The sequence below is a fragment of the Rattus norvegicus genome, chromosome 3, assembly GCF_021556685.1.
Source record: "Rattus norvegicus strain SHRSP/BbbUtx chromosome 3, alternate assembly SHRSP_T2T, whole genome shotgun sequence".
NCBI lineage: Eukaryota > Metazoa > Chordata > Mammalia > Rodentia > Muridae > Rattus > Rattus norvegicus.
The window spans coordinates 107,745,410-107,770,584 of NC_141536.1; the positions used below are offsets into that span (position 1 = coordinate 107,745,410).

At 42.3% G+C, this 25,175-nt stretch overlaps 1 protein-coding gene across 6 annotated transcripts in view; it reads right to left on the bottom strand.

Annotated features, from left to right (window-relative positions):
* Tp53bp1 (tumor protein p53 binding protein 1) overlaps positions 1-10,713 on the bottom strand; it is a 73,357-nt gene extending 62,644 nt beyond the window's left edge. For 5 of the 6 annotated variants that reach the window (XM_087650930.1, XM_087650929.1, XM_087650927.1 and 2 more), the window contains exons 1-5: positions 10,578-10,689; positions 9,830-10,014; positions 9,479-9,569; positions 9,180-9,264; positions 1,024-1,148 (exon numbers count right to left, since the gene is read on the bottom strand). Coding sequence is in view for 4 of the 6 variants with exons in the window: in XM_087650927.1 (XP_087507053.1) it covers positions 1,024-1,148; positions 9,180-9,264; positions 9,479-9,569; positions 9,830-10,014; positions 10,578-10,584 (493 nt within the window). In the remaining 2 variants the exon portion in view is untranslated. 6 annotated transcript variants of the gene reach the window in all.
* Positions 10,714-25,175: the final 14,462 nt, after the last annotated feature.

Consider the following 25,175-nt stretch of genomic DNA (forward strand, 5'->3'; position numbering starts at 1 on the left):
TAGAAGGAAGTTTAACAAAGTATTCTCTTCCTAGTTAACTGAGTTTTTATCCTAAGTGATGTCAGTTTTACCAGCTGCCCCTTGTGTTAATGAAAGAAAGCATCCTTGCCTTGAATCCATTTCTCTTTCATAAAGTTTTTACATCTGTGTGCATTAGTTAAGAAAGACAATCGTCTGTCTCTGTCTTAATCTTGGATATTTTTTACATAAGCCTTATAAAATGGGCTAGGTAGCTGCTTTTGTTCTTTCCTTATTTGTAAAAACAGTCTATATCAGTAATTGTTAATGGAAGTTTGAACTTACTGAAAGTGACCTAAGCTAGGCTCTCTTAGGAAGAAAACTTTATTGGTTGAGTATGTTTTAAAATGAAATTACCGGGGGCTGGGGATTTAGCTCAGTGGTAGAGCGCTTGCCTAGGAAGCGCAAGGCCCTGGGTTCAGTCCCCAGCTCCGAAAAAAAGAACCAAAAAAAAAAAAAAAAAAAAAATTACCATAAAATTTCTTCTTGTAACAATTTTGATAATTCTGCAGCTGTGGAACTTGACTATTTCAGGTAGATTTAATTTTTTAAAATACTTATTTAGCTATAATTATGTTTTGTTTTGTTTACTTAAATTCTGTCTTATGGTGTGTCTGAAGACAACAACAGTATACTCACATACCAAATAAACAAAATGTTAAAAAAAAAATCTATTAAGAAAAAAAGAAGAGGGCCTAGAAGAAGGAAATTAAGTTGTCAGGGACAGGGCAACCCGCCTCCCTTGTCTCTCCCTTGTTTCCCAACAGCTGTGAGGTAAAGCAGCTTTGCTCTATGTGTACCCAACCATGATGTTCTGTCTAATCACAGGCCCAAAGTAATAGGGGAAAGCTGCTTCAAAGAGAAAATTCAGTTATCAAATTAAGTGAGAGTAGTGATTCTCAGCTTAATCGTAAGTGATCTATTACACGGTAAAGTTTAGCCACCTGTGTGTTCATAGTAAAGGGGCATGAGGAGAATCTATTATTCTGAAACAGCACAGGCTACCTTCAGCAAGGGAGCGTGGGTCAGCATCAGGAGCGTTCACTCCCACCTCTTCCTTCTCCTCTTCCAACTCTTCCTCCTTCTCCTCCTCTGCAAGAGAAGCAGCTTCTACTGTCACTCCCAGAGCACTGCAGAGAAAGAACACAATCCTGTCATGTCCCCAGATAGAGGGAGGCTGGATCTGCTCAAAGCACACTGAATTTTGCTCTGACTACCCTCACTCACCAATTACCTCTTAACTGAGTTAGAAATATAAACAAACCCTCGTGATTTTAGTGCTACCTGTAGAGAGTACATAAAAGGTTAATAATTCAAAACCCTGTACCAAGTAACAAAAACTAAACAGAAGAAAAGCATAAATATACCTAAATTTTATCCTATTATCAATTAATTAAATATTATCTTTTTATTTCATTAAAGGTATGTACCACCACTGCATGGCAGAAATATCTTTTTTAAAGACATTAATACTATAGTCAAAATATATAATATTAAGACAAAAAGTAATCAAAAACATTAGGGACAGACACAACATAAACTACATGAAAGATACAAAAGTGATACAAAGAAAACCAAAGATATGAATGGTAATAATGAGCTCTAAAATCAAAGATCTTTGACCTTGTAAAGAAACCACAAAAGAAATTACTGCCAAAAAAAAAAAAAAAAAAAAAAAAAAAGAAAGAAAGAAAGAAAATTTAGTCAGGCATTATACCTCAGGCCTATAAAAGCCAGCACTTGGAAAGTGGAAAAAAGAATCAGAAGCTTAAGGTTAGCTTCTGCTAAATATAGTAAGTTTAAGATCAGTCTGGGCTAACTGACACTATCGTAAGAAAAAAAGGGGTGGGAGGGAGTCAGGGGGTGGGTGAGGGAGCACCCTCATAGAACCAGGGGGAGGAGGTAGGGGATAGCAGGTTTCTGGAGGGGAAACAGAGAAAGAGGATATTTAAAATGTAAATTAAAAAGTATACCCCCCCAAAAAAGGGGGAAAACCCATATACATTTAAAATATAACATACATATTAAATACTATACTATTGCTCAGTACTACACAACTAGGGAGAGAAAAGATATACATATATACATAGGCTTCTTATCTTGTATATGATGAGTATAAAATGCTCCTTTGGAAAACAATACAGAAAGACGTTATCAAGAGCTTTAAAAAGTTTATAAGCAACAATTTCAGTATTTTCTCTTTTTGAAACATTATATAACCAGGATGACCTTGACCTTGGAGTCCTCCTACCTCTACCTAAGAGCTGGGATTACAGGCATATACCCAAATTTACTTCTCAAAGTTTTTAGCTATTAAGAAAAAAATCTCAAACTGGGCAGTGGTGACACACACCTTTAATCCCAGCACTTGGTAGGCAGAAGCAGGAAGATCTCTTTGAGAGTGAAGCCAGCCTGGTCTACAGAGAGTTTCAGGACATGCAGGGCTACAGAGAAACCCTACCTCGAAAAACCAAAAAAGAAAAGGAGAGAGAGGGAGGGAGAGAGAGAAAGAGAGAGAGAGGGAGGGAGGAAAGGAGGGAGGGAGGGAAGGAGGGGGAGAGAGAGAAAGAGAGAGGGAGGGAAGGAGGGAGGGAGGGAGGGAGAGGGAGGGAGAGAGAGAGAGAGAGAGAGAGAGAGAGAGAGAGAGAGAGAATACCGAGTGAATGTGTGAGTATATTGTTGGTATATACCTGCAACTCCTGCACTTGGGAGGCAGAGGCATGAGGATCTCAAGTTTGAGCTCAGCATGTACTACACAGTATGACTTTGTCTCAAAAAGAAAGAGAAAGGAATGTAGAAGGATATTCCGTATTGGAGAAATTATTAATTTCATAATCCATCATTAAAAACGCTTGAATGCTGGGCATGGTAACACACACACAGACACAGACACACACAGACACAGACACACGCAGACACACACACACACACACACACACACACACCTTTAATCTCATCACTCAAGAAGCACAGGCAGATCTCATTTCATTTTTCAGATTTCATTTTTATGTCATGTGCATTGGTGTTTTACCTGCATGTCTATGTGCGGGTACTATATCCCCTGGAACTGGAGTTATAGATGGTTGCGAGCCACCATGTGGTGGCTGGCAACTGGACTTAGGACCTCTAGAAGAGCAGCCAGTGCTCTTAACCACTAATCTCTTACAGAAGTCTCTCGGTCTCTTCAGATCCCAACATCCATCTCAAATAGCTCACAACTGACTACCAGTCTAGTTCCAGAGGACCCAATGCCCTCTGGTGATCTACACTAGCTCCAAACACACGAACTGTCACAGATACATATACTTAATGAGAAGTGAAAATAAACGTGCTTTTGTTTTTTAAGACAAGGTTTCTCTGTGGAGCCCTGGCTGTCCTGGAACTCCTTCTGTAGACCAGGCTACCCTCAAACTCAGAGATCCGCCTGCCTCTGGCTTCCAAGTGCTGGTTTTAAAGGTGTGTGTCACCACTACCTGGCTTAATAAATAAAATGAAAATCTCTGGGAGTAAGATGGCTCACTGGGTATTACTTGGGTTCATTCTCTGAAACTTCATAGTGGAAGTAGCGACCTGAATTTTAACCTTCAGATGATAAAAGGACCAACCTCCACAAGCCGTACTGACCTCCAAACACAGGCCATGGCATGCACTGTCTACACACGAACCAATTCTTTTTAAACGTAAAGAAAACCACACACCTGAGCCTTCTGTCTGTTGATGACCCTTCCTTATGTCCCTGATATCTAAGTGGAGGTGAGCTTGATTGATTAGCCTTTGGACCTCTTCTCCAGCTGTATTCAAGCCTCACTCAGAACCATTTTGGATTGTTTGTTTGTTTGTTTGTTTGTTTAAAAAAGTCTCTGGGGCTGGGGATTTGGCTCAGTGGTAGAGCGCTTGCCTAGCAAGCGCAAGGCCCTGGGTTTGGTCCCCAGCTCCGAAAAAAAAAATTAAAAAAATTAAAAAAAAAATAAAAAAGTCTCAATATAGCCAGGCAGTGGAGGCAGGAGCTGATGCAGAGCCCATGAGTGCTGCGTACTGGCTCCCCATGGCTTTCTCAGCCTCCTTTTTTATAGAACTCAGGACCACCAGCCCAGAAGTAGCCCTACCTACAAAGGACTGGGCCCTCCCCATCAACCACTAATTAAGAAAATGTCCTCAGCCTGGCCTGGTAGCCAGCCTGGTTTACAGAAAGAGTTCCAAGACAGCCAGGGTTACATGGGAAAACCCTGTCTCAAAATTCAAACAAACAAGAAAGTTTAAATCTGGATAACCCAGGCTAGCCTAGTATGTAACTCAGGCTGACTTGAACTCAACATGATCCTCCTGCCTCAGCCTCCAGAACACTGGAGTCATGAGTATGCACCACCACCCCTGGCTCCCAAAGTTTTACCTACAGCACTATCCAGATGACTCCACAATGCAGCTCCCCAGCCAGCGCATGAACGGCCAGTTCATCGCTCCACTTCCAATGGGTCTCCACCCATCTACAACCCAACGGTCTCTCCTTCAGTCTTCTCCATCTCAACAACCACTCCACTCTAGCTGCTCAAACAAGACCCGAATTGTCATTTCCACCTTCCTGCTGACGCTCCACACACACTCCCATCTTCAAATCCTATTTTCATATCTCCATCTCACTCGCTCCTCATCCACTTCTACCCTGAACTTTCTAAAATAAACTAGTATGCAATCCCATTAAAATACTTAATAAATGTCATTAAAAATATAAAATTTGCTCTGTGAAAAACCTTACAAAGGAATGAAAAGAAAAGCTACACAGTGAGAATACTTACAAACCAAACCAACACAGCTACAAAGGACTACATTCAGAATCCTCAAAGCCTTCTCTAGACACAATGAAGGCCAGACAGTGGTAGCTCATGCCTTTAATCCCAGCACTCCAGACACAGAGGCAGGCAGATCTCTGTGTTTGAGACCAGCCTGGGCTACAGAGAACATTACAGGTCAGCCAGAGAGACACAGACAACCCTCCCCCAACCCCCACCCTCACCCCCACCCCCAGAAGAAATAGGGCTAGGGACATAGTTCAGCAGTAAAGAGCCGTGCCAGGAGCAAATCCTCAAGCTCAACTCCTAGGATGTGTGGGGGAGTAAATAAAAATAAATCATTCAATTTAAAAATGGGCAAAAGACATAAACAGACATTTGCCCTGAAGAGGATAGCAGATGGCAAGAAGCACATAAGAAGTTCAACCTCACTTGCCATTAGGAAAACAAAAATTCAAACCACAATGCGATATTACTATACACTTAGCAGGGCTGGCTCAGCTGGGAAAGTGCTTGCCTAGAGTGCATAAGGCTAAGGACTCCACCCTAAGCACCACATAAATGAGGCAGGTGATGCATGCCTGCATTTCCAGTAATAGAGAGACAGGCAGGAGCATCAAAAGTTTAAGGCCATCCTCAACTGCACATCAAGATGGGGGTTTGAGGCTGACCTGGGATACATGAGACACTTTCAAAATATATTTTTAATTTGTTTCTATTGTAATTTATAAACAGTGAGGGGGCTATAACCTAGTCACAGAACACTGCTTAGCATGACTGAAACTTTACATTCAACCCTGAGCTTCCCAAAAGACAACAACAATGAAAACATCAACAGCTGGTGAGAAGAGACATTAGGACACTTATACATTGTTGGATGTCATACAGGATGTAGAACACTCTAGAAGTTTGTTCAAAAACTAGTGCAACTACAACATAGCCAAACAAAACCCTGGGCATTATTAAAGAAATGAAAGACTAGATTCATATAAACAATTTGCAGAGTGCCAAGCATGGTAGTCACACCTTAATCGGTATTCAGGAGGCAAACAGGCAGATCTGTGAATTGAAGACTACCCTGGCCTACATAGCAAGTTCCAGGCCAGCCAGAGCTATACAGTGAGTTGTCGCTCTAAAAAAAAGAAAGAAAGAAAAGGTAGGTGCCTTTGCCTGCTGAGCAATCTTCCTGACCTTTGTGTAAATACACATATAAACTTATGCACACACACTGAGCCTGACAACCTGCGTTAATGCAATCCCTGGGACCCACACGGTACAAGACGAAAATCAAGTTGTCCTCTCTGACCTTCACATGCACCCACACACATATACACAAAGACATAAAAAAATGATTTACACAAGTATTTATAAGTTTTATTTATAAGTCAAAAACTTAGAAAGATATGATTCAATCTATGAATAATGTGTATCTGATATTCTCTGAAAGACTACTCAGATACATAGAAACACTTTGATGGGCCTGCTAGGAGTTATGCTAATAGAAAAAACATTCATATACACTTGCATATCTATATAGTATTTGTTTGTTGAGATAGAGTCACTATGTATGCTAGGTTATTTTTGAACTCACTATGTAGCCCAAGCTGGTCTCAAACTCCAAAGTGGTCCCCCTGCCTCCGCCTCCCAATTACTAAATTTACAGGCATGTACTACCACAATGAGCTCTGCGTTATTTCTTACAATAGTGCGTGAGTGTACAATTACCCTAATTTAAATATGTTCACGGGGGGGTGTAGATATAGCTCAGAAGTAGACAGCTTGATAGATACACAAAGCTCTTAATGAAACATGAAAATAAACATGTTAGACTACAGAGAGGGCTCCACAGTTAAGAGCTCTGGCTGCTCTTCCAGAGGACTGGGGTCAAACAATTCCTTGCACCCAGCTGGCAACCATCAGTACCTCAGGTTCCAAAGGATCTAACACCTTCTCCTGGCCTCACAGGGCACTCACTACGTGTTGTGCACAGGACATAAACACACAGGCAAATACCCATTACACATAAAATGGAAATAAACAAAAACTCAAAAAGTTAAATACATAAAAATGAATCTTTAAAATGACACTATTTGGGGCCAGGAAGATGACTCAGTCAGTAAAGACACTTGCCGCCAAGCCTGTTGATCCGAGTTCGAACCCCAAACTCCACATGGTAGAAGACCTGATTCCCCCCTGTAAGCTACCCCATCCCTCCACAGTACATGTATCTGCCCCCTCATACACAAAAAACAATTTTTAAAATTTTGACAAGAAAATGTAAATACATACATTCCTTCCATTCTGTATTGCAGGAACATCTGTTTATATCGTCAGAAACTGGGTAAAACAAGATTTTTTTTGGGGGGGGGGTGGGATTTATGACACAGAAAAGTTTTCCCAAGCAGAGTTTTTGTTTCAAAATATGTGTCCAATGTATGTGTGTGTACTGAGTGTGTGCTGTGTGTATATGTACTGTGTGTGCATGTGTTACTGTGTATATGTATGCTGTGTGAGTATATGTGTGTGCTATGTGCATTTGTGTATGTGTATTTGTGTGTGTGTGTGTGTGTGTGTGTGTGTGTTTGTGCTCTGAAAAACTTTCATTCTTTTGGAATCAGGCTCAAATTCTCCCCAGCTTTGTGGCCTTTGCACATGAAATTTACTCTCTGGAAAGATCTTTCCCTCACATGGCATGGCAGCTTCTCAACTCCTGAACAGGGACTAACACATTTGTGTTTATTGTTTAGACTTCACTCCTCAAAGACGTATTCCTTTACTCTCAATTGGGTTATTTATATATTGTTCTCTTTGTAATGATAATTATAACCTAGGACTGAGGTAATGACTGGGTCTCCCCTATTAAGTTACAAGCCCCGTGATAACAAAGCCCTCTAAAGTACATGTCATGGTACATCTATTGACCATGACCACAAAATCTGTATTCACACCACAAGCAGCACATTGATTTCAAAACAGAAAGCAGCATGGAACACGGCAAACAGTACTGTTGTATTCACAACTGAGTATGCCCAGTTCTTGTCTCTACCATGCACCCCAGGTTACAAGCCAGAAAAGCACATCTGCACCAGGCATGTGTTCCTCAAAGACATTATAAACCAAAGCAAAGAAAGATAACAAACAGGTAAGTGGCACCAGGAATGATGGCTCACCCATCATCTCAGCAACTGAGGGCTGAGACCGGAGGATTAACACTATTAGAGGTCAGACCGCACAACACAGAGTTCCAGAACAGCATAGATGACAGAATGAGACTGTCTCTCAAAAACTAAACAAACAAAACAGTCACAGATAAGTGAAACACCTTGGGTATAGGAATAAGCGTCACGACAAATGGCAAAGAATGCCCTGCCACTTGTAATAGTGAGTTCCAGGGACTATGGCAAACTGTAGACATTAAGGACTAGCAAACCAAAAAGCCAGAAGTGCAAGTTACTAGAAATCTATCTGTCTGTCTGTCTATCTATCTATTTATTGGGGGGGGTCCTCACTATATAGCCCTGGCTGGTCTGGAAGTCTACTTGTAGACCAGGATGGCCTTGAATCCACATAGATTTACCCACTCCCGCCCCAGGAGCACAGGTATTAAAGTTGTACAGGACCATACCAGGCTCCCATTTTTAAATTCAAACTCCTTCAAATATTAACATTATGAGCCTAATGAGGGTTATTCTATGGCCAAGATGAGCCCACTAGTTTGCAGACTGTTTAAAAGGATCCATTTTCTCTTGAGGGAAAACTTATGTGCAAATACAATATAAAACACCAGAAAAAGCACTTTGTTTTAAGGTAAAGCAACAGTTGCAAACACATCAAGCCAGCATCCCTCTCTTAACTACCTCTCCTCAGCCTACCTCCTCAAGAGGCTAAGGTTGCCTGTGCTCTCTGACCTTAAAAGAACTAGGCAGAAGCCTGAGAACAGTAGGAAGAAAGAGAAGGAACGGCTCTCCTGTAACTCAGTCAAGCAAGTCCTTTAACTTCCCTGTCCATCAGTATCCCCACTGTAGACAATGTCTTTACTGCACGACTACTTACGGATAGAATTAACTAAGATTATGTCAGAAGTCCGTATCAGGCCTAACACAGAAGCCACCGTCATCGTGATATGCATAAGACATAGTAAAACTTGAAAACTCTTTAGGGTATACATTACAATTTGAAGTTGTAGTTACACAAAGTGTTACTTCACAAGATATCCCAGCTCTCAACCCCAAAGCAATAATACAATCCCCAAATCCCACTCCTAACTCACAAAACAAGATCAATCTCTTCATCTTTGGAATGAGTTGGCAGGTAGACAAGAGCTGATCGAATAATAAACTGAAATCAGTTCCTTTGACTGAAACAGTAGTTTACCTGCTTGTCCTGTTGGGCTGAGGTAACCGTTCTATGACCTGACTGATGGGACCACTCGTACCCAAATGAGAAGACTCCACAGGGTCTGAAATGTAAAGGGACATTAGCACAGAAGACATTTGACACCAAACTTTAATACAAACTCAGAAATGTAGGTTAACACCAAACCAATCATGGGTCTCTGAAGGCTTACGGTACACTAGATAACAAACTCGACTTCCTTACACATAATCTCAACTGTACGTTTAAACCGTTCTGCCTCAACAGGACCTTGAACACTGCAAAGGAGACCTGCTCACCTGACGCTTTCTTTTCTTTCAGATGTTCACTGAATGAGCTGTTACTGTCTCCTTGTTCTGCAACAGTTTGTTCCGGATTTGACATAATATCCTAGAAAATACGAGTACATAAGATCCTCACAGTACACCAAGTAGTGCAAAAGGGACTTTTCTCTGTGTGTGTGTGTGTGTGTGTGTGTGTGTGTGTGTGTGTGAACGCGTTGGTTTTATTTTATTTCTCCACCAACTTTATCCAAAAGATAATGACCAACTAAACAGGTTAGTTTTCTGGTTAGTTTGGTTTAGGGGGTCGGAGAAAAATGAGAACTCAACTCTGTTCAAACATTTTCGAAAGCGGCATCACTTACTCACCAACACCGGGTTCTCTTTGTGCATCTGCAGATTAGGAAGGTGTCGAGATAGCACGCTGAAGTGAGAACCTGCATCTTCTTCCAGAGCCTGGCTTTCAGGCTGAGAATCTTCTATTATCAGGCAAGGAGTGTCTTGCTGAGAGAAATCTGAATCCAATTGACTTCCAGTAGGGTCCATCTGCTCCCCTGGAATGGAATAACAAAAGATCAGTTCGGAGAGTAACCCTACTGAGCCCTCCTCACACAATCTGAGACTAAATAAATGGGCGGAAGTGTGAGAGCGGAGAAAGGGACCATTCTAAGGCTCCTCTGAGTAGCCCACATTTGCAATTGCTCTTAGTACTTTCTCAGCTACCTCCCCGGCCTTCGGTTCTCCGTTATTTACCACTGAGCCTCAGGATCCTTCGATCCCTCCCTCCCTCCTTTCTCTTCACCTTCCCTCAGACACCCTTCCTTCCTCACCTCTTCTCCCCGCCCCTTTCCATCCCCCACACAACTCTCCCCACGTTCTGTAGCCACTGAGCTCGGGGAAGACCTCTTCGTAACCCCGGCGGGCGGGAAACCCACGGCCCTCACGCGGCCTCAGGACCACCGCGGTGGCTGCCTCCCCACCCCCTCCCCCGGCCCTCCAACCCCGTCCCCGTCACCGCCGCCATGCTTGCCACCCCGCCCCCTCCAGGCGGCCAGCCCTTCAAGCCCGCCAGCCCGGTCTCCGCAGCCAGCTCGCTCAGCTTCGCTTGCAGCACTACCTGGCATCCCGGCGGGAGGTCCCTCGCGCTGGATCTAGAGGTCTCTGCACGCTGCCCAGGCCCCTCCAGGTCGATCCCCAGGTCGCCACTGTCGCCACCGCCGCCACTGGCCGCGAGCTCCCCCTTTTCCCGTCACGTCACGCAGTATCAGGCCGCCCATTCGCTGCTGTTGTCTGCCACTCAGGAAATTCTATGGATGATAGGTGGCTGAGAAGAAGTGCCCGCCCGTCGCGTAAGAAAAGGAACACGGCGGCGCGTTTCCATGGTAGCATGGACGTCGCAGGCCCTCCCCCTAATACAGCCAGAATGACAGTATCCTTGAACCAAAGGGACATTAAGAGGACATGAAATAAATACCCCTGCCTGAAGGTCGGGGGTACTCACTACTCACACTTGAGGGTTTCGCCCCTTCATTGACTTCCATGAAAAAGGATACTGGCTTTTGAAAGAAAGGGCAAAGAGGAGAATTGAGGATAGCTAGTATTTCTCAGATGGTGAAATGGAAGAGACAAGAATCTATGGGGTTTGCCAGTGTCGATCAGGTTCCCTTCAGTAGACCTCTGCCTGATTTAAGGGCCTCCATTTTCACACTCTCTGTCTCTGGCAGTTTTGATTTTGTTGTTTTTACATTGTCTTCTTGTTCCCACTCCCTTTCAAGCTTCCTCTGCCCTTCCTTTTACGGGATTGCAGCAGCCCCAGACGCTTTGCACCTCCCATTGAAAGAATTGAGCATTGTAATTCTCAAACTAGTAGCAAAGAGAACAGCTGTCACCCCTACTAACTCAATGACATAAAGGATCCAGGCCCAGAGATTTAATTATCCTAATTATGGTGTCAGGGTCTTATAAAGGGTGTGGCAGCTGTGACAACTATTAATGAACTGAGCCCAAGATACATACGTGGTTTCATTGTCATTTTAATTTAAATAGCCATTGGATCTGGGCTGGAATTCTAACCTAGCAGCTGTCAGCAGGGAAAGCACCTAGCACAGTGCCAAGGAGATACATAGAAGGCATTAAAATGGAGGTAGTTTTCTCTACTCCAAACTCAGAGTTATTTAGGCACAGTCCATACATGGTTCTCAGCTTCTATAAATGCCCAGTTTAGCACTTGAAATAAGCTAATGTGCTTAGAGAGGCACATCCTACCAGCCAATCTTCTCTCTGCTGCTATAAATTACAGTGATCATATTTTCCTAACCCAAAAATCAAAGCATGCTGTTTTCATATACATTACTTGTGGGAACAAAAAGATCAGCTTAAATGAAACTGTTCTGAAAAACTGAGGATCTATTATTGTTATGACTAAAATTCCAGTCCTGGAATGTTTTACAAGTGGAGCAAAAATGACCCAAATCACAGAGACACATCTCACTTCTTAACCCTAAACTCATTCATGGTTGACTCCTGTGTTTCTCTACTGAGTACTAGACATCAAACCGATGCAATCAGAAAACACCTCAAGCCGACATCAACCAGAGCAGAGCACTAGGTGTATCCGTCTGCTTAGCGTGAGAGGGAGGAGGCAACTTAGGTGTAAGACTAGGCAGACTGATGCTGATCCCCACAGAACCCTCCTCAGGGACACCATGCTGTTATTCTCCCCCAACTTTGTGCTGCATCTCTCCTTACCCTAGTGAGATATAAATACCCAGGTCTTTCTATTTATTTTGATGTTTATAAACAATGTATCTGTCAAAACTCATGAAACTAAGCACTGGAAAGAGCAAGGCTTTCTCTTCCAGAGAACCCAAGTTCTATTCCCACCACCCACACAGTGGCTCACAACCTCCTGTGACTGCAGGTCCGGGGAATCCCACCTTCTCATCTGGCCTTGACGGGCACTGCATAGACATACATACATACATACATGCATACATACATACACACACACACACACACACACACATACATACATACATACATACATACATACAAGCAAAAGCCCATACAAACCAAATAAAAATAATTCTTTTTTTTTTTTTTTGGTTCTTTTTTTCGGAGCTGGGGACCGAACCCAGGGCCTTGCGCTTCCTAGGTAAGCGCTCTACCACTGAGCTAAATCCCCAGCCCCAAAAATAATTCTTAAAGAAAATTCAACTCATAAAACTAAGAAGAGCACATCAAATTAAGATTAAAAGTAAATGAACCTACTAGTAGCCATTCCCACTACTAACTAAATCAAGAGGTTTTTAAAAATAAAACTACTCGGAAGAAAAACTGTGAACTTCTTGTTAGGCAGTGTGGTGATTTAGTCGTTGAGTTAACCAAGAAGACAAGAAAATACAGGCAGGATGGTGACCTCCTGGGCTCTAACCGACTACGCCTAGGTGATTCCACCTAGGTGACCCCAGCTTTAATGCCCCTACAAAGAAGCATCAGCACCTCCATTTGCAGCTTCACCTCTACTCCCCGCCTAAAGCCCTCCCTGAGAAGAAAATTTCACAAGATCCTCTGTTACCTTGCTTTAAGGTTCAACATGCTTCGTTGTCAGAAAATGTTTCTCCTGGTTAACCCACCTAAATCCTTTCCTCTGAAGTCTAAAGCCATTTACTCTCAGGTTGTCTCTAATATCTTGAAAACCTACAGAGAATCTCGTCAAGCTAGTTCCCACAATTCAATAATAAATTTCAACCAATCAAAAAGTAAATGTGATGTGACTTAGCTTGCCAAGTCTTTTTCTCCTGTTTCCTTACAAATTTCTCCAAACAAAGCACCCCAGCCAGCTTAACCCACACTGGCCAGCCTTTAAATGTGCTAAATGGTTGCCCATAGGAAGCATAGCTTTGGACCTCGGTGGCAGGAAACTCCACTGAGGATCTGAGAAGTATTAAATTTAATAAATAAGAACATAATCCCAGAACTGGAGAGATGGCTCAGCGGTTAAGAGCACTGACTGCTCTCCCAAAGGTCCTAAGTTCAAATCCCAGCAACCACACGGTGACTTACAACTATCTGCAGTAGGATCCGATGCCCTCTTCTGCTGTGTCTGAAGACAGCTACAATGTACTTATATATAATAAATAAATAAATCTTTAAAAAAAGAAAACACAATCCCAGGATAGCTAAAACTATCCTCAACAATAAAAGGACTTCCAGGGGAATCACTATTCCTGAACTCAAGCAGTATTACAGAGCAATAGTGATAAAAAAAAAAAAAAAAAAAAAAAAACTGTATGGTATTGTACAGAGACAGGCAGATAGACCAGTGGAATAGAACTGAAGACCCAGAAATGAACCCACACACCTACCTATGGTCACTTGATTTTTGACAAAGCAGCCAAAACCATCCAATGGAAAAAAGATAGCCTTTTCAGCAAATAGTGCTGGTTCAACTGGAGGTCAGCATGTAGAAGATTGCAGATCGATCCATTCTTATCACCCTGTACAAAGCTTAAATCCAAGTGGATCAAGGACCTCCACATCAGGGGCTGGGGATTTAGCTCAGTGGTAGAGCGCTTACCTAGGAAGCGCGAGGCCCTGGGTTCGGTCCCCAGCTCCGAAAAAAAGAACAAAAAAAAAAAAAAAAAAAAAGGACCTCCACATCAAACCAGATACACTTAAACTAATAGAAGAAAAAGTGGGGAAGAATCTTGAACACATGGGCACTGGAGAAAATTTCCTGAACAAAACACCAATGGCTTATGCTCTAAGATCAAGAATCGACAAATGGGATCTCATAAAGCTACAAAGTTTCTGTAAGGCAAAGGATGCTGTTGTTAGGACAAAACGGCAACCAACAGATTGGGAAAATATCTTTACCAATCCTACAACTGATAGAGGGCTTATATCCAAAATATACAAAGAACTCAAGAAGTTAGACCGCAGGGAGACAAATAACCCTATTTAAAAATGGGGTTCAGAGCTAAACAAAGAATTCACAGCTGAGGAATGCCGAATGGCTGAGAAGCACCTAAAGAAATGTTCAACATCTTTAATCATAAGGGAAATGCAAATCAAAACAACCCTGAGATTCCACCTCACACCAGTCAGAATGGCTAAGATCAAAAACTCCAGCAACAGCAGATGCTGGCGAGGATGTAGAGAAAGAGGAACACTCCTCCATTGTTGGTGGGATTGCAGACTGGTACAACCATTCTGGAAATCAGTCTGGAGGTTCCTCAGAAAATTGGACATTGCACTACCTGAGGACCCAGCTATACACCTCTCTTGGGCATATACCAAAAGATGCTCCAACATACAACGTAGACACATGTTCCACTATGTTCATAGCAGCCTTATTTATAATAGCCAGAAGCTGGAAAGAACCCAGATGCCCTTCAACAGAGGAATGGATACAGAAAATGTGGTACATCTACACAATCAGCTATCAAAAACAATGACTTTAGGAAATTCAAGGCAAATGGATGGAACTGGAAAATATCATCCTGAGTGAGGTAACCCAATCACAGAAAAACACACATGGTATGCACTCATTGATAAGTGGATATTAGCCCAAATGCTCGAATTACCCTAGATGCACAGAACACATGAAACTCAAGAAGGATGATCAAAATGCAAATGCTTCACTCCTTCTTTAAAAGGGGAGAGGATTGGGAGGCAAAGTTTAGAACAGAGACTGAAGGAACACCCATTCAGAGCCTGCCACACATGTGGCCCACACATATACAGCCACCAAACTAGATAAGATGGATGAAGCAAAGAGGTGCAGGCTGACAGGAACCAGATGTAGATCTCTCCTGAGAGACACAGCCAGAATATGGCAAATACATAGGTGAATGCCAGCAGCAAACCACTGAACTGAGAACAGGACCCCCATTGAAGGAATCAGATTAAGGACTGAAAGAGCTTGAAGGGGCTTGAGACCTCATATGAACAACAATGCCAACCAACCAGAGCTTACAGGGACTAAGCCACTACCCAAAGACTATACATGGACTGACCCTGGGCTCCAATTCATAGGTAGCAATGAATATCCTAGTAGGGGCACCAGTGAAAGGGGAAGCCCTTGTTGTGAGGAGGGCGGTAATGGGGGGAGGATGGGGAGGGGAACACCCACATAGAAGGGGAGGTGGAGGGGTTAGGGGGATGTTGGCCTGGAAACCGGGAAAGGGAATAACATTTGAATTGTAAATAAGAAATACTCAATTTAATAAAGATGGGAAAAAAAAAGAACACAATCATACATCCCATTTAAGCTTTGACGGTAAAGGATTCCGAGCATATTTATAATTAACCACCATTGGTTCTAACCCTTAAGCTGCCTTCTGTTGTGTTTGAACCTACAAAAGCATGGCCAATCACATACCAGTGTCATAATTGGTAGCATCTATTACTATATATCATGGGGCAGATACTGTGCTGCTTAACAGGACCTCACCTAATAGCATCATTCTCTGTGAGAGGTGCAGATGAGCAGACCAAGGCTTAGGGACATGAAAAAATAAATAAAGAAATCGTGCAAGGTTGTGCTGGAGAGATGGCTCAGCGGTTAAGAGCACTGACTGGTCTTCCAGAGGTCCCGAGTTCAAATCCCAGCAAGCACACAATGACTCACAACCATCTGTAATCGGAACTGATGCCCTCTTCTGGTGTGTCTGAAGATAGCGACAGTGTGTTTATAAATAAAATAAATAAATAAAATAAATAATTCTTAAAAAAAAATAAATCATGCAAGGTCTCCGAGGTAATAGGAGTTCCCATTTGAACCCAGTCTGCATAACTAAAGATGTTAGCAGTGACAAATTGCCCAATGGTTAATGCAGCACTTTTGTTTGGTTTCAGAATGTTTTTTCTGCCCAATGTTGATCATAAGCATTGCCAACAGTCCAGAGACTCGTAATTAAATAACATGGAGAAAGCAGGAGAAACTGAGACACTGTCAACACCAAGTCCTCGGGAAGAAGCTAAGACAACAAAAAGGTGACAGAGAGAACAAGATGGGAAGTGAGGCTGCTGAGGTCATTTATGAACCAGGCTAAACTATTCCAGGGCAATCCTACCAACACCTGAGAGCCTGACAACAGACTCCGCCCAGACAGAATGGCTTAGCCCTCCTGAACTTCTCTGTCAGTATTTTTCATTTAAAAACTATTTTAATTTAAAATAATTTAATTAAAAAGTTATTAGCTGGACGTGGTAGGACACACCTTTCATCTCACTACCTGGTAGGCAGAGGCAGGAAGGTGTCTCTGAGTTTGAAGCCAGTGTAGTCTACATTAGTGAATTCCAGGCCAGTCAGGGCTACAGAAAAGCTCTGACTTAAAACACGAACAAACAACAAATTAATTTAAGAAATTACAAAATCATTAGAAGCAATATGCAAAATGTTCCTGTGTTGAGCTAGGCAGAATGTTAATGAGTACACGCAACATTTGTGTTTCTTTATCATCATATATAAATATATAGCTATCATCATATATAAATATATATAAATATATATATATATATATATATATATATATATATATATATATATATATATATATAGCTAGAACAGTAGGAGGAGGACTATGAGTTCCAGGCTAACCTAGGCTACAGAGTGACACCTTGCACCACCCACCCGCAAATACTGCAGCATGAACATTTATCATCTTAACCATTACTGCTTGGTTGTATTCATTCATTGATCAGATTTCTTTTTTTCTTTCAAGATAGTCACACTGTGTAGTCAAGGCTGGCCTGGGACTCTGTGTGTGAACCAGGCTAACTTCAAAGTTGTGGCAATCTTCATGCTTCTGCCTCCTGAGTGCTGGAATTAAAGTTATGGACTGCCACCATGAACATTTTGACTTTTTGTAAGCACACAACTTGGCAGCATTGGGTACAGTCACATTGGGAGCTACAATCATCTTCATCTCTGTGTTCTTTATCTTTACGACTGTCCATATTAAATATTAACTCCTCATCCTTCTCTCCAGAAAACCCAGGTAATTGATATTCTAATCTCTGACTCTAAGAATTTTCAGACTGGAGATACCCTTTGTGTCTGATCTGGCTTATTTCACTTAACACAATATCATCAAGGCATGGTGTAGTTTGGCAAAATTTCCTACTCCTTCTCCTCCTCTTCCTTCCTTCCTTTCTTTCTTTCTTCCTTCCTTTCTCTCTTTCTTCCTTTCTTTCTTTCTTTCCTTCTTTCTTTCTTTCTTTCTTTCTTTTTTTTAATAGTTTAGACTGGCCTCAACTTTGAACTCCTGATCTCCCAAGCACGGTGAGTAGTGACACAAGCACTTAGTGGCAGTACTGTGCCTGGTTTCCAAGCACAAGTTTAGCTGGGATGAGCTACAGTTTTCTCCCCTTCCATCGTGTGTGCATAGCAAGTCCCACACACATGGTCTAGGATTGTGTCCTATTTCCCATCTCCTCCCCAGTCCCTTCTCTCCGCTGAGTGACATCCATTCTGCAGAGTCTTTGGATCTCAAATGCTGATATGCAGGGCCAGGAAGCAGGTCAATGGCGGAGTGCTTGCCTAGCACATGTGAGACTCCTGAGCACAGTCCCTAGCACCTTGTTTTAGTTAGGGTTTCACTGCTGTGAAAAGCCACAGGATGACCAAGGCAACTCTTATAAAGGATGACATTTAATTGGGGCTGGCTTACAGGTATAGAGGTTCAGTCCATTATCAAGGCAGGAAGCATGGCAGTGTCTAGGCAGGCATGGTGCTGGAAGAGCTGAGAGTTCTATATCTTGATCCAAAGGCAACTAGGCAGAGGGTCTCGAAGCCCACTCCCCGCACCGCGGTGAAACACTTCCTCCAACAAGACCACACCTACTTCAATAGTGCTACTCCCTTGGCCAAGTATATTCAAACCACCATGGTGACCTCAAACTTTTCATCCTCCTACCTCCACCTCCAGAGCAGAAATTACAAGGTTTTGCTACCACATCCAGTTTAGAGAAGTCTTTCAATAAGGAAAAACAAAAACAAAACAACAACAAAACACAATAAAACAAAATTAGCCAGATATAGTGGTGTACACCCCTAGCATGTCCAGACAAAAGAAAAGGAAGGTTACTCTGAGTTGAACAGAGCTAGAAAGCAGTGATAGGTCTTGCCCAAGCTTGTGAGTGTGCACTGCAGGGTGTCTGGTGGACGTGCCAGAGGATAAAGTACTCAGCTTCTGACGGAAGTTCCTCCACAGGCTCACATTCATTAACTTCTGTCTACTTACATGCAAGGGGCTGTGTTTACTTCATGCAGGGGTAGAGAGGGAATGAAGTAAAAGGCATCTTCAAGACACTTACAAACTATAAGAAACATGAAACTGGCTTTGGTAGTACATACCTGTAATCACAGTTCTTGGCTGGAGAAGGCAGGAGAATTGGGAAGTCAAGACCAGCCTTGGAGTTCATTATGGAGTTCAAAGCCATATATGACACCCGATCTGCTGGGGTCAGGGTAATTCAAAATTCAAAAAAGTACTGCAAGAGGGCTGGCAAAATGGTAAAAGCAGGGGCTGGAGAGATGGCTCAGTGGTTAAGAGCACTGACTGCTCTTCCAGAAGTCCTGAGTTCAGATCCCAGCAACCACATGGTGGCTCACAACCATCTGTAATGGAATCTGATGCCCTCTTCTGGTGTGTCTGAAGACAGCTACAATGTACTTATATATAGTAAATTTTTAAAAATGGTAAAAGCATTTACCCTGTTGTAAGGTAAGGGCACTTGCCACCAAGCTTGAAGATATGAGTTCAATTCCCGGGTCTACATGGTGGGAGAGAACAGACTCCGCAGATGACCTCTATCTGGGCACTATGGTACTTGCATGCACCTGCTGTACAAGTAAATAAATAAAGTAATAAAAAAAATTGAAGACATGTTTTTAAAGGGCTATATGAATTTTAAGAAGTCAAAACAAAAAAATTTAGAATAAGTAGTCACAGAGTTACTGTGTTCCATTTTACATTGCTTCCTTCTTGATGTCATCCAGGATTATTGTCCTACACGCATATACACCATTTACACAAGTTACAACTTACTATCTTTATTCCACACTGTTCTCCTATGTTCCAAACTGAAATCTGTCACTCCTTACTCAGTTCCTTCATTTGGATGTCCAGTTGATACATTGAAGCGAACATGCTTAAACCAAACTCATCCACTATTAACGTGCTCTACCAGGCAATGCTAGCTTTGTCCTTTCAGATGCTTTTGTTTTAATTGGTGGAAGACTGTTATTATGTTGTTGTTGCTGCTGTGGATTTTGTTTTGCTTTGTAAGTTTGTCTGATTTTTGTTGTTTTGTGTTTGTTTGTTTGTTTGTTTGTTTGCTTGTTTTTGAGAAAAGTTCTGATATAAAGCCTGGTCAGGTTGAAACTCACTGAGTAACCTCAGCTGGCCCTAAACTTTTGTTGCTCCACTGGCCTCAGTCTCCTAAACTAAATTCTGAGATTATAGTTGTGTGTCACTACATCCACTTTAGACCTGTGTGTGTGTGTGTGTGTGTGTGTGTGTGTGTGTGTGTGTGTGTAAGACAGGGTCTCATGGAACTAGCCTCAAAGTCACTATCTTGAACACTTTACCCTCCTATCTTTACCTCTTGAGTGTGAAGATTACAGGTACAGCCAGGCAATGATGGCACATGCCTTTAATTCCAGCACTCAGGAGGCAGAGGCAGGTGAAGTTCTGAGTTCGAAACCAGCCTAGCTTACAGAGTGAGTTACAGCCAGACCTTGTTCCACAAAAAAAACAAAAACAAAATAAAAACCCAAAAAATCCACTAAGCAATTAAAAGCACTGACTGCTCTTCCAGAGGTCCTGAGTTCAAATCCCAGCAACCACATGGTGGCTCACAACCATCTGTAATGGGATCCGATGCCCTCTCTGGTGTGTCTGAAAACAGTGACAATGTATATATACACTAAAATAAATAAATAAATATTTAAAAAAACAAAAGAGCAGGAGTGTCTCCATAATATTAAAAAAGAAGGGGTGGGTGAAAAAATATTAAGAAGGAAAGAGAGAGAGAGAGAGAGAGAGAGAGAGAGAGAGAGAGAGAGAAGGTTTTATAGGCATGAATCTGATTCAGATCATTTTTTAAAGGAATTTTAAAAAGATACATTTATTTTATTTTGTGTATATGAATGTTTTGCCTGCATGTATATATCCAGGAGGCCAAACAAGTAGATCAAATTTTCTAGAACTAGAGTTTACAGGAGTTGTAAGCCACCATGTTGGTGTTGGGAACAGAACCTGGGTCCTCTGCAAGAGCAACAAATGCTCTTAACCCATGAGACCACTCTCCAAACCAATTACTTTTTGGTCCTTCATTAAGCTTTTATCATTCTTTCTTCATTAATCGTTTATTCATTTTACCTCCCAATCCCACTGTTTTATTTACCTGTATGTGTGTGAGAAAGAGGGCTGCATTTGTGCACACTTGAAGATGCCCGAAGAGGGCATCAGATCCCTTGCAGCTGAAGTTACAGGCAGTCGAGAGCCTGACCTGGGTGCTGGGAACCCAACTCCTGTCCTCCAGAAGAGCATCGATCTGAGCCACGCTGAGCCCCCAGAACCATTATTTTCCAAAGAACATTTTTAAAGTAACTCATTACTTACAATCCAACTTCAGTTACTATCAATAAAGGCCCAATACATGTCTTCTGAAGTCCTGGAAATTAAACCCAGGTCTTTGCCAAAGCATTCTGCCACTGAGATACGCCTTCAGCCCTAAATACCCATTCTTATTTCATCTATAACCCCACTTATTACTCCCAAGCTGGCTATTCCCAAGCAAATTCCATAGGTCGTATAATTTCATTGTAAACATTGTTTTGTGAACGTAAAATGCAGAGAAACTATCTAAACAAAAGGCCATCATTAACACACCCGATAATGATTAATAATAGCTTAACCTTACCAGGTACTTAGTGTTCAACTTTTAAAAAAGAAATAGAGCTGGAGTTTATTAACAGACATTTTGGGAGTTGGAGAAATAGCTAGGAACACTTGCTGGCTTGAGGAGAACCCAGATAGGAGCTGCTGGCCAGCTAGTCTAGCTAAACCATCAAGCTCCAGGTTCAGTGAGAGACCCTGTCTCAAAGAAATAAGATGGAGAGTGATAGAGGAAGACAGCCATGTTAACCTAGGCCTCTGTGCCCTACCTTACCTCATACATACAAAAATACTAAATGAGTAACTTAATTAATTAAAAATACAGGACTATAAAAAGAGACACACCTAGGAAAAAATAAGGCATACCCAAGAGCATGGACATGGGTAACTCCTCCCTTCTGTGTGTGTGTGTGTGTGTGTGTGTGTGTGTGTCCCTCAACATTCTTTTAGTATTTTATCTGTGTGTTTTGCCTTTTGCTTGCAAAGATGTCTTTGCGTCACGTGCATGCCTGATGCCTGCTAAGGTCAGAAGAGGCTGTTGGATGCCCTGGAACTAGAGTTCCAGACAATTGTGAAGCACCATTAGGTGCTGGAAATTGAACTGAGGTGATCTGCAAGAGCAACAAGTGCTCTTAAACATTAGCCAGCTCCTCAGCCCAGACATAGGCTTCTCAAAAGAAAGCTGCCTATGTTCAATTTTCTTCACTTCACGATTTGTTTCCTAATTCTAAATGAAGTAAACACTGGATTATGTGTTATTTATTTATCTCTTTTAATCTGTAAGTGTTCCTTGTTGTTTCTTTTTCTCCTTGTGAGGATAAATATCAAACCTAGGGCTTAGCAAGTTCTCTACTACTGAGCTGCACTCCAGCCCATTGTTTTCTGACTTTTTTAAAACATTCTTTTAAATTTTTAATTGCATTTATTTAATTTATGTGTATTTTGGGGTCTGAACCTATGCGTGTCATGGTGTATGTGTAAAGGCCAGAGGACAGCTTATAGGAGTCTTTCCATCCAGTATGTGCACACCAGAGATCAAACAAAAGTCACCAGGCTTGGAGACAGGTTCCTCTGCCTGCATAATCATTTCGCCTGCCCCCTCCCAATTTCCTGTAATATACCTACTTCTGTAATGAAATAACGTCATTTATTTTATAAGACTTACCACAAAATAAATTAGCACTAATTAGGCTTTCTAATTATCTTTTCTGTTTGTTTGTTTGAGACAGGGTCTCAATGTATATAGCTCTGTCTGGTCCAGAATTTGCTGTGTAGACTAAGTTGGCCTTGAACTCACAGAGATCATCTTGCCCCCTGTCTCTGCCTCTACCAGGCCTGGTGCTCATTTGACTTTTTGACATACTGATCCCTCTGACATATTTTATAACTGACTCATGATGGTTATTACCTGATACCCCTTCCCACAATGCAAGCTCTAAAAAATAGGATCTTTGTACGTTCCATTTGCTAGCACACAGAGAGCTCATCAATGTGGGGAAAGTGGGTGGCTTCCAAGCATTGTGATAAACATAATTATACCTCCATATAAAGTACTATATTTAATTATGACTTTTAATTGATTATTTTTATATGAGGGGCTTATCTGCATGTATGCCTGTGCACCATGTGTGTGCCTAGTGCCTGCAGAGGCCAGAAGTCACTGGATCCCCTAGGACTAGAGTTACAGACAGGCTCTCTGTGAGTTTAAGGCAAGTCTGGTCTATACAGTGAGCTCCAGGCTAGTCTAACATACATAGTTAAACCCTTTCTCAAAAAACTTTTTTTCATTTATGTGTACACATGTGTGTATCTGTGTAAATGTGTGCCATATTTATGTGTGCGCCCTCAAAAGTTGAAGGAGAGGGTTGGATATCCTGCAGCTAGAGTTACAGTTATGAGCCACACAATGCGGGGTTCTGGGAACTGAACCTGGGTTCTCTGCAAGAGCATCAAGTGCTCTTAACGGTCGGGCCATCTCTGTAGTTCTTATTATTATAATCCTAATGACTAAATGTAAAAACAACCTTGAATTTTAAGTGTTAGCATGTCTGCATGTATGTACATATATGCCATGGCATATATGCAGACGTCAGGAATTGGTTCTCTCCTTCAACCAAGAATTCCTGGGGTCTGACTCAGGTTGTCAGACTCACACAGCAAGCACTTTATATTTTTTTCCCTTCTCCTTTTCTTTTTTGTTTTGTTGATACAGGGTTTCTCTGTGTAGCCCTGGCTGCCTCTGCTGGGTGGCACATGCTGGGACTAAAGGCATGTGCCACCCAGCTCAGCTAAAACAGCAAGCACTTTTAATCACTGACCCATCTCACCACCCGCTATGGTGATGACTTTACAGATGAAGCTAAGGCACAGAGAAGGGAAACACACAGTTAACAAGCAGGAAGTCAGTTTCACAGAAGAAGCCTTTGCTTAAAGTATAATTGTGGAAGGAGACAAGGCCTTATTCCACAGATAAACTGAGAAGAAAGGCAAACACAACTAGATAAACCCTTTGATGAAAATTAAGGACAGAGCATATGAGGAAGAGGCACGGGCTGAACTGAGTGCCAAAAGGAGGGAGAGGGTGGGTTAGTGAGGGACAACCACAGGAGAGCTGCGAAGGGGAGTCAGGCATGCTCCCAAGTGTCTTCAAGCCTGCTGCTGGTGGCAATCCCAGCATTCCAGAGGCAGAGGCAAACAGATCTCTGAGTTTGAGGCCAGCCTGGTTTACGCAGTAAGTTCCAGGACAGCCAGGGCTACACAGGGGAACCCTGTGTATAAAAACCAAAAGGAAAAGAAAAACTGGGAGGGGGGGATCTTCAAAAAGTAACTGAGGAGAAAAAGTCCTTGTGATTTTGTAATACTGAAAGGAATGCCATTTTCCACCCCAGGCATTCTGTGAAACATTTTATGAATACTCTGGGGAGGGCAATCAGTGTATGTGTAAAATTTGGCTCACCAATCGGGACCTCAAGACTAAGTTACAGCAGACACATCACGCTGGCCACCACAGAGTCAGGCCCTGAAAGTGCCCTGTGGTACCAGACAGCTTTCCTCAGACAAAAGGAGGGCTACAGCCAACCAGTTGGAGGGAGCCTGAAGACTCAGAAGAAAGGCAGAGAGGCTGGGGGGTTGGGAGGGAGGTGGCTGGAGAATTCAAGTACAGCCTGGGCTACTAAGCAAAACCCTGTTTGTGACAAAACAAAACTAAACAAAACCCACAAAGAAACAAAAGTTGGGTGGTGGTGGTGGGGGATGGCTCAGTGGTAAATTTCTCAATAAGCAAGCACAAGAATTTAACTTTAGATATGCAGGACCCACACAATCCAAACAGGGTAGGGTATGTCTTTAAACCCACAACACCTATGGTGGGATGGAGAGGCCCCAGAAACTTGAGGGCTAGCCTGGCATATGTTGCAGCAGCAAGAGCCCCTATTTCAAACATGAAGGAAGGTGAGAGCACACACACAGACACAGAGTCACTCTACCCTGGTGAACGTGAGTTTCATGTATGTGCTTGGAAGGGCTTGTATGCTGTTGGTGGGAAAGCAAATTACCTAGCAACTGTGAAAATCAGCATGCAGATTCCCCCGAAATGAGATCATATGATCCTATCTCCCTGTATGGAGAGAGGAAAGGAAAATGTCTTAATTGCTTCTCTTTCACAGTGCTCTAGAAGAGAAAGAGAAATTTAATGTTCTACCCATATGCTTATGTGAACAAGTCATAATTAGGAAAATTATTCAGTAAATACTTATTATGGGTCTCCTCTGAGGGACAGACATAGGAATAAATACTAAGTTCCT